The sequence below is a fragment of the Tursiops truncatus genome, chromosome 4 (assembly GCF_011762595.2).
Source record: "Tursiops truncatus isolate mTurTru1 chromosome 4, mTurTru1.mat.Y, whole genome shotgun sequence".
In the NCBI taxonomy this organism is placed as follows: domain Eukaryota; kingdom Metazoa; phylum Chordata; class Mammalia; order Artiodactyla; family Delphinidae; genus Tursiops; species Tursiops truncatus.
In genome coordinates, this window is record NC_047037.1 from 76936668 (window position 1) to 76950371 (window position 13704).

General features: G+C 40.5%; 1 protein-coding gene across 3 annotated transcripts in view; it reads left to right on the forward strand.

The window, feature by feature from the left end:
- The first annotated feature begins 1303 nt into the window (after positions 1-1303).
- The window catches only part of HCLS1 (hematopoietic cell-specific Lyn substrate 1), a 40748-nt gene continuing 28347 nt past the window's right edge, over positions 1304-13704 (forward strand). For all 3 annotated transcript variants that reach the window (XR_012331506.1, XR_012331507.1, XM_004316807.4), the window contains exons 1-5: positions 1304-1432; positions 3849-3932; positions 4503-4576; positions 11441-11570; positions 13545-13655. Coding sequence is in view for 1 of the 3 variants with exons in the window: in XM_004316807.4 (XP_004316855.1) it covers positions 3849-3932; positions 4503-4576; positions 11441-11570; positions 13545-13655 (399 nt within the window). In the remaining 2 variants the exon portion in view is untranslated. The remainder of the gene's footprint in view (positions 1433-3848; positions 3933-4502; positions 4577-11440; positions 11571-13544; positions 13656-13704) is intronic.

Genomic DNA, 13704 nt, shown 5'->3' on the forward strand with positions numbered 1-13704 from the left:
ATGGAGCTCTACTTGTATTGTCATTCTTAGTTGGGGACCCTCTCACTCAGGGACCTAGGCTGCCAGAGGAGCCACTCTGGAGAGTTGCAGGTTGCCTTGTGTCTACTGCGAAAAAAATGCACAACCTAAAAGTTGAGAATTATGTTTTATTTGGCAGACAAAACTGAGGACTTAAACCCAGGATGCAGCCTCTCAGATGCTCTGAGGGACTGCTCTGAAGAGGTAAGGGAGGAGCCAGGATATATAGGAGTTTTTGCAAAGACCAGATAGTCGGAACTTCAAAAGATTACTGTTAATGAAAGAAAAACAGATATCTCAAGTTAATTTTCTGTGTATGGGAGGAGGTAAGAGTCTGGGCTCATTGATATGCACCTTAGCTATCTAGGGCCAGTGTCCTGTTCTTTCCCATCCTGAGTCCCCTCAGGCATCACCCGTGGCTTGATAGCTGCAGCATCCTTTATTTACTGATAATGATAGGCAACATTTTTTTCATTCACACTTGGTAAGCAGTGGACACAGGAGCATAGCAAAGCTTGAGCTGGTCTTGAAGTCTCACTTCGAGTCTCACTTGATGTTTCACTTCTTACATTTCACTGGTCAAAACAAAGTCACCTGAGCAAGTCTGACTTCAAGAGGGAAGGGAGGGGCAGCAAATCTTACAGAACAGTAATAACAGAATACCACAAAGACCTTTCATCATCTGGTACCACTTAGCTTTTTCAGACTTCTTCCTACTACCTGGGACCAAATCTTTCTGAATTAGCTCACACTCCTCACTGCCCCCTTAACAATCTCTGAACTTTCCTCCCTCCATGTCTTGCCTTTCCCCTATGAGTTATGCCCTTCCATCATTTGATTGATCAATGTTTATTTGAACATCTACTGTATGCAAACCCCAGTTTTTAGTACTGTGCGTAATGTGGAAGTGACTTTCTTTTTAAATCTTATCTTTCAAAACCACATAAAAATCATTTTTTCCATTAAACCTTTCTTGATTCCTTCAGCCCATACCAAATTCTCTAAATTTCTTCAATATAAACAGATACAATTGCCCACCTATTTGGGACACAAATAGTGTTGTACAGCATTCTTCTATGTGCTTTCTAGTTGAACGTTTTGCTCCGCTGACCAGATTATAGACTCTGAGAGTAAGAGCAGCACTTTTTTATGACCTCTGGAACCCTCAAAGCCTTGCAAAAGAGTAAGCACAGAGCATTTAATCCTTATTTATTTCAATGCCTCAGCAGAAGGAACTGACTCAAACTTCAGGAAGTAGCTGTGAAGACAGGGTAGCAGGAAATGACAGAAAACCTGAATACGGAACTGAAGCAGCAGCTCAGAGTTTCTTGCTCTGAAGTGGCAGGAGCTAGAGAGGAGCCGAGTGTCTACCTGAGGAGCCGAGAGCCTAGAGCAAACGCTTGCGCGGTTAAAGGTGGGTACTCCGGGCAGTGGGAAAGTTGGGGAGCATAGGACAAGAGTTGAAGTGAGAGGACCCTGCCTGACTTTTCGTCCTTGCTGAGCTGTGAAGTCCCTGCTAGTAAGCTGCTAACCTTTCATGGCCAGAAGGCCGGCCTGGGTGTGAGGTCTTGTGGATAACAAGCATCTGGGGATGGAAGCAGAAGGGAGATGCTGGAGCCCAGGGAACGCGATCCAGCAGCCACCCAGGACCCCTGGTTTCTGCCCACAATCTACAATCCTCTCTAAGGCCCGATGGTCCTAGGCACTGAGCTGGGAGGAGGACCACTGGAGATGAGACAGTCTCTGCCCCTGGAGAGCTTATGGTCTAGCAGAGAGACAAAACCCACAGGAGACATTGCAACAGATCAGGAAGTAGTGGTAGCTAATGTACACCAGTGCTGAGAACCAAGTGCCAGATGAAGGTGTGGTGGTTCGATTAGGGCTAGTTTCTCTGATTGTAGGGTCACAGGATCCCAGAATGTCAGAAATGGAGGGGACTTGATGAATTAGCGAGGTTAACCTCTCCATTTATTTTCCCTTGGGAGAAACAGTATCAGAGAAGTTCAGTGATTTACCAAATTATTTAAGTTAATATTTGTAAATTGCCTAACCTGGTACCTGGCAAATAAGTACATACCCTCTCTACTTTGACTCCCTAACCCATATTCCCACAGAGCTGGATGATCTGACTCTGTGTCCGTGTACTTTACTCAGGCAGCCTTAAGAAGAGGCCCTCGATTGTGCCTGATATCCTGGCCACCAGGCCTCACCGACTTATTCTCTGGTCTCCCACCTCTAGATAGTACCTCTTGGCTTCCGTATTTCCGGCCAGTAGCTCAAGCATACTAAATTGTCTCTGTGTCAGAAACCCTTCCCTCTGTTTCAAAAATACATGAGGATGGCAGGCTTATGGGAGAGTCAACCTGAGACCTGGGAGGAACAGCAAGAAAGAGGACAGGACTATCGGTCCTCACTGCTTCCCTATTGCTCATGAATATTTCAGAAACTTCTCTTTTCCAGTTTTCTGTGTGAACTTTTGTTGCAGAGCAGCCCAGGAGCCAGGACCATAGGTCTTATCAATGTGCCCCCCACCATGCATTACTGTTGCCCCACAGGGGAAGGCAGAGCTGCTCTTGGCAGTGACTCATCACACAGTGCAGCTGACTCGGTCCGTACTTCCCCAGTGTCCTCTTTGCATCTTGTTAACCAATCTACCCCCAGATTTCCCTTGGACTGGTTTCCAAGGGGTTTTTCAAAGAGCTGGAGAAGGATGGAGTTTTCAAGTGGAAAGGAGAATTGGAGAATCTGAGCACCTCTGGAGAGACTGGAGGGTCTTAGGAGTGGTTTTAAGATGGGCTTGTTTAAAAGACAGTAAACAGTGTGGGGAAGGAGTCTGAGCAGGGAAGGGTGGGCAGGGAGTTGCCAGCCAGCAAGTGGTACCAGGGTCAAGAAGTCTCAGAACCAGAACAGATGGGCATTGTCTGTTGTTTCCTCTCCACACCAAGATCCAGGATCCCACAGATGCAGAGCACCTGTGCAGCTCCTCACACAGGACTGGCAGGGCCAGCAGAAACACTGGGGATGCCCTAGTGGAATAACAATTTGGCACCCCCTCAAAGCAGTGTTCTCTAAATATTTCTCTAACATTTATTTAGTTAATAAAAGTCAAATAATTCTTAATGTTCAAAACAAGGGGCTTATTACATGCTCTTTTTTGAACCAGTTATCTACTTTCAAAGTATAATTAAACTGTTTTTAAAAATTGAACAATAAATGAATTATTCTCAGCAAATAATGCTTCCCCATGCATTGTTCAGTTGAGGAATTTCAGCTGAGTGCCCCTACTGACACACAGCTGTGCAGTGGCCAGTATTGAGTGGAGGTTGGAAAAATTCTCAACGGCGTTTAGCAGGTTGTAGAGGAGTGTAGATGTTCACATTATCAAGAGCTGGACAAATATATACCTCAAGAACTATGAAAGAAGTTATATGTAGATACCTGAGTGAAATGTTGCTGTAATTCCAGGGATGTTCTAGCAATCCTCATTGATTACCTCTTCAAGCCACTAGCTGGCTGGCCTCTTGACACAAGTGAAGGATCTCAGCCATTTGACACCCAGGTTATTTAGTATTACCTACATTCATGATGACTTCAGTCCAGACTAATGAGCCCAGGCCACATTAGTTTGTCTTAAATAAATCCACATCCCCCTTCCTCTAACTGAGAAAAAGTGCTTTCCTAAAACTTCCATCTGCTTTGCCTCAGATTCTATTTTCTTCTAAGAAAAAAATAGCATGAAACTTTGGCTGCTATATCATTGACTTCAGCGTTCTTGTTTTCCCTCTTCTTGATTTTTTCACCTAATCATTCCCATTTTCTGTCACCCTCAGATGTGGAAGTCTGTAGTAGGTCATGATGTATCTGTTTCCGTGGAGACCCAGGGTGATGATTGGGACACAGACCCTGACTTTGTGGTGAGTGTGGAAATAACTTTCCTTGGACAATGAAGGGCAGTGGGCAGGCGTGTGGGCCACTCTGTAACCCTTGAGGGGGCTTAGAAAAAGTCTGGGACTGGGATAGCCCTCATGGTGGGACTGCCTGGCAGGACAGTTTGCTGTCATGAGTGGGGCCTGCATGATAGCCTGTGCTGAGGATGGAAGGAGACGGGTGCGGAGGAGTTTGACATTGTGATTGACAGGCTATGGCAGGCTATGCTGAGGGAACAGGTTAACTGGGTGTCCTTTGGCGTGTGAGCCAGGATTTGAGCTGAACATGTATAATTTGGGGGAATTCGGAAGTTGTAGGAGACCTAAAGAAGAAAGTTTGAGGGATGCAGAGTAGAAAGGGAGGTTTCAGAGCTCACCAGCTTAATTTTAACATGGGGGCCTGGGTGGGATAAGCACAGAGAGGAGCCTGAGTAAAGTCCCTGAGTGCCGGAAGCAGCTAATGCAGGGGACGTGGGGGTTATGTGTGTCAGCTGTGTGGCCTCTCGCAGCCTGGCACATTTCTTGCCATCACTTATTGCTGAGTGTTGTCTTTTGTAGAATGACATCTCTGAGAAGGAACAACGGTGGGGAGCCAAGACCATTGAGGGGTCTGGACGCACAGAGCACATCAAGTAGGTACCAAAAGGACTGGGAGGAGGGAAAGAGATATGGGAAGAACCCAAGGAAACCTTGGAGACTCAGGAGAAGGCGAGGAGGGAAGGAAAGAGGGAAATTCCTGTCTGTGTGTCTTTGCTTTTCCTTCAGTCTGTCCCCATGTGTCCCTTTGGGTGTCATTGTGTATTTGTTTCATGTCTCTCCTCTTATCCCCCCAACCCTATTATCTGTCTTTTATTTCTAACCACTCTGATATTTCCCCAACTGTGCCTATTATTATAACTGTTTCTCTTCCGTCAGTAAGGCATGAGGAATTCAGAGAGGGAAGTGCTGAGCTTGTATCATTTACTATCTATCTATTCACATAAATGTAAATGTGTGTCTGGACTGTAGGGTGACTTCTGATGGGCCAAGGGGGATTCAGTAAAATGTCAAGGTAAAGAACTCAGAATAAATGCTGTAAAACAAGGACAATATCAGGTCCCATACCTGGTCTAATTGCCTTTTAAAATAAAAATTTGTGTTTGGCTACTTAATAGAAGTAGGAAGCCATGAATGGTAATATGAAGAAATATGACACTTGGAAAACCTGTTGATGTATAGGGATCTTAAAGATTATAACCCAATATTTTACCAGAAAAAAAAAAGCAAAACAAACAATAAACTCTGATACCATAACAGAGAAGGAAGTTACTCACAGACAAATCCAGGGGTTTCTGTGGGATATGTTGTGTATGAGGATTGAGAGATTCTCTCTTCTTTAATAATCCATGGATTATTCGGGATCATCTAACCAGGGCTGTTTGCTTTGGATAGTGTCAGAATGTCCAATAGACGCAATAAACAGTATAACAGGAGCAAAATTTAAAAGTAAATAAATAGGCAAAATTAATCTTTTTTAAGCTCCATTTTAACTCCCCTCCCCCACAAACAGCAGTGTTTTTACCTCATTTTCTTCTAGATTTTAAAAAGTGTCAGTGGATTATCACATTGCACAAGAAACACACTATGAAAACCTGGCACATGTTTATACAATTTGATAATATTCAGTACTCCACAGTGTTGTTTAATCAGACATAAATGATTTATTTCAAGTAACTGTAATGAATATCATATTTAAAGAAAGTAGGCAATTCTGGAAGCAGTTGGAAAGCAAAAACATGGAATTGGGTCATGCAGGAAGCTTCTTTGATGCTCCTCTGTAGGCTCATCAATCCTACCCAAAGTAAGACGTCTTTCCTTTTCTGAGAAAAGGCCGCTCAGTCCTAGTATCCTGAAAACTGTTAAGATAAGCATACAAACTCTCCTTGTACCTTTCCCCTCCCAGTGCCTGTCTTATGCAGAGTAGGAGTAGAACATTTTAAAGAAGACTCCTAAATCCCTGCCATGATCTTATGGAAAGAGCTGGAGTTTGGATATCAGATAGATTCAGATTCAATTCACAGCTTTACCATTAATAGCAATGTGAGTTAGACATATAGCCTCTCTGAAACTCAGCTTATTTATTTATCAAATGAGGATAATAATAGCTACCTGGCAGGTGTATGGTTAGAATTCAATGAACTAGCATATAGCAAAATCTAGTGCAGTACTTAGCACCACTTAGCAGCTCAATAATGTTATTTCTCTTTCCTGTTAATATAGATTAGTTGAATCAGATTTTCTTCCTAAAAACCTAAAAGTAAACATGTAAACAGATGGCGATCTTCATTCTTCCTAAGTGGCGTTTACCTGGACTGTTGTGTTACACAGTCCAGTATATATATTACTCTGACTGGTGACCGCTAGAGTTGTAAAATGTGAGTGTTTCCTTATTAGCCTAACTGAATCTATATCTGATAGAATAAGTGGTGGAGACATTTACACAAAAACCCACTCCCCTCCCGTTTACCCAGGCTACTGAGGTATAAAAGCTCAGTCTCTGCTAGTAACTAACCAGGTGATCCTGGACAGGTCACTTCCCTCTCTGATTCCCAGTCTTGCCATTGGGATCAAAAAGACCTCTACAGGACCTTCCAATAGTAAGCCTCCAATACTCTGGGATTCTTTCTGGCTAGTGTGGGCTAGGAAAACCTTTAACGTCAGATGGGAATCACTAAAGTCCTTGGAAAGGAGGGGAAGTTGAACAGGAGAACAGTAGCTGCAGAGCGCAGATGACTCAAAGCAGGAAAAGGAAGTGATTGTGGTTCTCATTAATCTCACTACCATCCTCTACACCATGATCTTTCATTTTTAAGTCTGCCTAAAATATATTTAGTTTGGGGAATGGTTTGGTAATTTGGTGAATAGTTCAAATGATCCTATCCATCCTTCATCTATTGTGTAGAGAAGTCCTGGGCCAGGCAGCTCCAAGCAGCCTAGTGCTTCCAGGAGCTGCCAGGTTTTCAAGGGCTCTTGCATTTTCTCCATCTTCTTCTCCCCACTTTTGCTCACTTGTGCCCATGTGCCTCTTTTTTTTTTTTTTTTTTTTTTTTGTTCGGTACGCGGGCCTCTTACTGTTGTGGCCTCTCCCGTTGCGGAGCACAGGCTCCAGATGTGCAGGCTCAGCGGCCATGGCTCACGGGCCTAGCCGCTCCGCAGTATGTGGGATCTTCCCGGACCGGGGCACGAACCCGTGTCCCCTGCACCACCAGAGAAGCCCCCATGTGCCTCTTTACAGTCGATATACCCCTCCCCACCCCTGGCTGGATGTAAACACTGATCTGCTTCTTGTCACTACAGATTAGTTTTGCCTATCCTAGAATTTCATGTACGTGGAATAGTATAGAAGGTATTCTTTTGTGTCTGTCTTCTTTCACTAAGCATAATATTTTTGAGATCTATTCATGGTCTTGTGTATATCAGTCTTTTGTTCCTTTTTAATGTCAAGTAATTTTGCATTGTACAGATATACCAGAGTTTGGTTTATTAGCCTGTTGATGGACATTTGGGTTGTTGACAATTTGGGACTATTACAAATAAAGCTGTCATGAACATTTTGATCCAAGTCTTTTTGTTAACATATATTTTTACTTCTCTTGGGAAACACCTAAATGTAGTAGAATTCCTGAATCATATAAAAAGTGTGTGTTTTAACTTTTTAAGAAACCAGTAAACTGTTTTCTGAAAGAAACGTTTTTTCACTCCTACAAATAATGTATGGGTTTCAATTGCTCCACATCTTTGTCTATACTTGTTATTGTTAATATTTTTAATTTTAACTATTTTTGTAAGTGTGTGGGGATTTCAATTTGTATTTTTCTGCTGACTAATTTTATTGAGCATCTTTTCTTGTGCCATTCATATATCTTCATTTATCTTCATTCTGAAGTGTCTATTCAAATCTCTTCCTCACTTTTAAAGTGGGATCTTTGTATTCTTATTGAGTTTTAAGAGTTCTTTATATATTCTGGATAAAAGTCTTTCGTGACATATGTGTTTTACAAATATTTTCTTCCAGACTGTAACTTGCCTTTTCATTTTATTAATGGCTTCTATTGAAGACCAGAAGATATTAATTCTGATGATGTCTAATTTATCAAAATTTTTTATGGTTAGTGCTTTATGTGTCTAAGAAATTTTTGCCTACCTCAAACTGTGAAGATTTTTCCTATGTTTTGTTCTAAAAGATTTATAGTTTTAGCTTTTACATTTAAGTCTATGATCTATTTCAAATTTGCTTTTGCATACAGTGTGAGGTAAAGATTGAGGTTCATTTTATTTCCATAAGGATATCTCATTATTCCAACATCGTTAAAAGACTAATCTTTCCCCACTGACTTACCTGGCATCTTTGACCATATACATGAGGGTCTATTTCTAGACTATTTTATTGATTTATATGTCTGCTCTGACCCACACTATACTGCACTGGTTGTTGTAGCTTTATTGTACTGCACTTTTTATTGCAGTCATGAAATCAGGTAGTCCTTCTCCTTTGCTCTCCTTTGAAAAAAAAAAAACAAACACTTTTTACCATCCTAGGACTTTACATTTCCACATACATTTTATTTTTTTTTATTTTTAACATCTTTATTGGAGTATAATTGCTTTACAATGGTGCGTTAGTTTCTGTTTTATAACAAAGTGAATCAGTTATACATATACATATCTCTTCCCTCTTGCGTCTCCCTCTCTCCCACCCTCGCTATCCCACCCCTCCAGGCGATCACAAAGCACTGAGCTGATCTCCCTGTGCTATGCGGCTGCTTCCCACTAGCTATCTACCTTACGTTTGGTAGTGTATCTATGTCCATGCTTCTCTCTCGCTTTGTTACAGCTTACCCTTCCCCCTCCCCATATCTTCAAGTCCATTCTCTAGTAGGTCTGTGTCTTTATTCCTATCTTACCCCTAGGTTCTTCATAACATTTTTTTTTCTTAAATTCCATATATATGTGTTAGCATACGGTATTTGTCTTTCTCTTTCTGACTTACTTCACTCTGTATGACATACATTTTAGAATTAGCTAGTCAATTCCTGCAAAAATGCCTGTTGGTGTTTTGAATGGGATTGCACTGAATCTATAGATCATTTTAGAGAGAACTCATATCTTAATAGTCTTGAGTTTTCCAACCCATGAACATGGGATATGTCTCCATTTATTTAGGTCTTCTTTAATTTTTTCAGAAATGTCTGTGACTAGTATGTAGAAATAAAATTGCTTTTAATAGTGATCTTGTCTCCTGGGACCTTGCTAAATATACCTAATAGTTCTAGTAGCACATTTATGTAGATTCTTTAGGATTTTCTACAACTATGATCATACTGTTTGTGAATAAAATCTTACAGTCTGTCACTCACTTTTGTGTTTTTACTTTTGTAATAAAAACAAAAAAAGCTCTTCCTTCTCTTAGCTCATCTTTGAGGTCCTGGGTGTCACTTGGTTTCTATAAACTGTATTGCTTCATCAATTCCAAGGTATTTTAAGCCTTAAAATAGACATCTGAGAGTTAATGTGTTAAAAGTTTCTTAGGTATGCCAATTAGGACATTGAATTACAATTTTTTTTTTCCTTTCTGTATTTCCACCTGATCACTATTTTCATACATTAATTATCTTTGTATTGCCAGAGCCTAATGGTGCCTCACACTCAAAAAAGTTTAATATTTATTTAATAAAGGAATAATATAACTAACACATTTATAGTGCCTTAGCTATATTCTGATGAATTTGGTAAGAAGTTGGTCATTGTTGGCCCCAACATTTTCATTCAAATTATATTATCTATTGTCATGATTCTCTGACTAACCTCATTGTCATCTATTAGGTGGATATTCCTGAATCTCATTTTCTAATCCCTTTTAAAAACTTGTTTCAACTATAATACAGTTATGATCCATGTAACAGTAATTGGATTTATTAAAACTTTGCTAATTTTTCCCATTTGAAAGTAATGTTTAGTCCCATTTTCTTCATTCTTCATCTGAACACTTTGGTTGGGAAATATTGGTCATTTACCTGTTCTTGGAACCAATAACTTTTCTGACACTGACAGTTCTAAAGTGTTGATGCTGTTGAAATAGCAACACAGGATCTCTGCCTTCACGGCTGCCAGAGGGTTTAGAGCAGGCACAGGAACAGAGGGTTCTTCCAGCTGTTAGCTTAATTTCATCTGGCTCAAAGCCAGTTTTCTAAAATTAACTTTGACTAAAGCTGAGAAGGCTTTTTAAAAAGACCTCTGTTGGGCTTATACTACAAGGCCACAAGATGGATCTATTCTTCCACGAAAGAGGAGACTTTCTGATGTGAGATGGCCATTCTACCTGTAAGCAATATATCTGGTTTTTCTGAGCTAGCGCAGTCCCAGGAACATCACTATATCTCAGTTCCTTAAACGTCCATTTCTTGCTGCAGGAAGTCAAATTTTTTATTTAGGGTTCTCTTGCCCAAATATTTCTAAGAATCCCCAGTGGTCCTTATATGTGTCCAAGTATCAGTCCTGATTGTCACTTATTGGTACTGGTGTTGGTGCTGGTGCTGAGCTGTCACTTCTTATCCTCAGCCCAAACAAATACAGAGAGGTATTCTCTACCCACATGGTAGAGATGAAAGTGAAGTAAGAAAGAGAATGCCTCCTTTTGGTGTTATGTTCTCTTAAGGACAGAAGTGTCCCAAATCAAGGTTATTTGAGCCTTAAAGTTTTGCAACAATTAGTGATGAGAGTGAATTTTATTAGTGAGCCCTTTTTAGTTTTTAGTTCTCTCAGGAATTAGCAGATATATGGGCAGTGTGAAGGGCATTCATTTTTGACAAGAAGAGACACAGAATACTTAATGTATAGATAAATTTCCCAATGCTGCATTTTTCGTAATCATCATTTTTAATGACTTCCTCATGTGCCATTGAAAAGTAATATTGCAATTTACTTAACTATTTCCCATTTTTTCCATATAAATTGTTTCTTGGTTCTTGCTATTAAATACAATGTTTCAGTGAATATCATTAGACATTAAACTTTGCCATATTTAAAACTATTTCCTTGGGGTAGACTTCTAGGACTAGAATGTGTGGGTAAAGGGTGCATGAATATCTTTGTGCTTCTTGAGGTAGAGTACCGAACTGTTAAACAATAAATCCATTCAGAGAGGAAAATAACTTTTCGGTTGCTAGAATATAGGTAACACTGTCCTCTAATATTTAGGAACATGAGACTAAATATCAGAAGGTTATTTAGTGAGCAAAATAACAGACTAGAAGAAATACTATTGGCTTATGGAGAGTTTATATCAGGCTGTATATGCAGACCACACTAACCTCCTACTCCCAGACCCAGCACAGGTACACTTTGGGGGCTATTGCTAAAAATGAACAGAACACGCTGCAAGATTTCAATTTTTCTGTGAAGGAGGGTTTGTTGACATCTCTGTGCTAGACGAGTCTCTGTGATGTGGTTACTTCCAGCATTCACCAGCTGAGGAACAAAGTGTCAGAGGAGCATGATGTTCTCAAGAAGAAGGAGATGGAATCAGGGCCCAAAGCATCCCACGGCTACGGAGGTCGGTTTGGGGTGGAAAGAGACCGAATGGACAAGGTGAGTTGAAAGGGGGATATTTGCTTTAAAAAAATAAATAAGTGAATTGATTCGTTTGTTGGTTTTATGGTTTAAAACTTATTCAAAAGTAAAATATTCATTTGGGTTTTAAAAGAGAATGTCCACATATTATTTGTGTCATTTGCCCCCTGATTTCAACACATAAAATATAGATGACGGAAAATGGGAGCCAAGAATTTAGAAGGGCTGGCCTAGTGTATGTAGACCCAGCCACACTGTAACTCCTAGACTAAGGAGACACACATAGAGAAGGGGAAAATATGTTTTAAAATCACTTACTGCTTTTAAATGGATGTGTCTCTTACTGGTTTCTTTACTGTATATTTAGTGTTCTTTTTGTACATATTTTATACATCACTTAATATGATTTGCACATAGACGTGAAAAATATTTATGTGAATTTATCTATTAGATGTCCTCAAATATATTATTATTTTTCCTTTATCCAATAGATACTATGAAAGTATGATAAAAAGAAAGCCTGTATGTTGAATTGTATTTTTCCATTGAGTTTCCTAACCTCAAAGATAAAGATATAGGACTTCCCTAGTGGTGCAGTGGTTAAGAATCCGCCTGCCAATGCAGGGGACACAGGTTCGATCCTGGTCGGGGAAGATCCCACATGCTGTGGAGCAACTAAGCCCATGGGCCACAACTACTGAGCCTGCACTCTTGAGCCCAAGAGCCACAACTACTGAGCCCATGTGCCACAACTACTGAAGCCCACGCACCTAGAGCCCATGCACTGCAACAAGAGAAGCCACTGCAATGAGAAGCTGGCACACCACAACAGAGTAGCCCCCGTTTGACGCAACTAGAGAAAGCCCGAACGCAGCAACGAAGACCTAATGCAGCCAAAAATAAATAAATAAAAAATAAATAAATTTTAAAAAAAGATAGAGGTATATTCCTATAAGAAAAAAGAGTTAATCTCCAAGGAGAAAAAGCAATTTAGTGAAAGCTGTTAGTTCACCCTTCTGTCATTGTGTAAAGTGCAAAGTAGGCATTGTATTCTCCCACAGAATTCCTAGGAAAGAGTAAAATAGATAAGCAGTCATTCATTCCTGAACTCAGCAAACAAAGTTGACCTACACAGACCCAAAAACACTGCAAAATGAGCTCCCAGGAACTCATATAGGGCAGTGTTTCACATCCATCTCTGTATTAATATTTATCCCAGCATGGAATCGGAAATTCAGGAGGAAGAAGAAACTTTCTAATTTCTTCTTAGTTGAGACTCTGCAAGGTATCACTATTTGGTTTGAAGTATTATTCAATTCCAAGATTATTAAAGCATCCATATCCAAATATTAAAAGAGACATACCTTTCAAAACCAAGTAGAAAATGGTAGATGGAGAAAAAAGTGGAGGGGAATAAAAAACAGTTAAATTATATGCCATCTTGGACTACTCACGGTGTTGTCTACCAGCCCCCTTTGGTATAAAGAGTCAATCACTGTTAATATTAGGGCCCAGGCTGCACTTCTGAACTTTGATGGTTGTGTAGGAACAAAGGTCCAGAACAAAAGCACCTGGCTGTGTTAAATATTCAATCCGGGCTATGGCATCTAGTCAGTCCCCTTAGGTGTCTCCCCAGTAACTACCCTCATTTCTATTTTGATGCACAAAGCCCGTGTTTCACCCTCTTTTTAAGCAGTGGTTTAAACACTTCCCTGTCTATGTAGTCTCTATCCTTCTGGTTCCCAACCCATCCTATGGGAGTTTCCTAAATGATGGGTTCCTAGTGGTATTAAAGAAGAGTCAGGATGTGCAAGGTTCCAGAAAAAGTCATCTTGCTCTCCCATCACACGTTCCTTGGCACTCCGTCAGAGATTATCTGTGTGACCTAGAGTGGAATTTCTTGTATTCTTACATCCCATCCTATCTCTGATCATTTTATTTTTTCATGGTCATTTTTATCTTCTCACTCATTCCGATCTTGATTTTTTTCAGAGTGCTGTGGGCCATGAGTATGTTGCTGAGGTGGAGAAGCACTCTTCCCAGACTGATGCTGCCAGAGGCTTTGGGGGCAAATACGGAGTGGAGAAGGACAGGGCAGACAAGGTAAGTGACAACTCTCTCCCTGTGCCACCCAACTCAGATCATGTGGGAC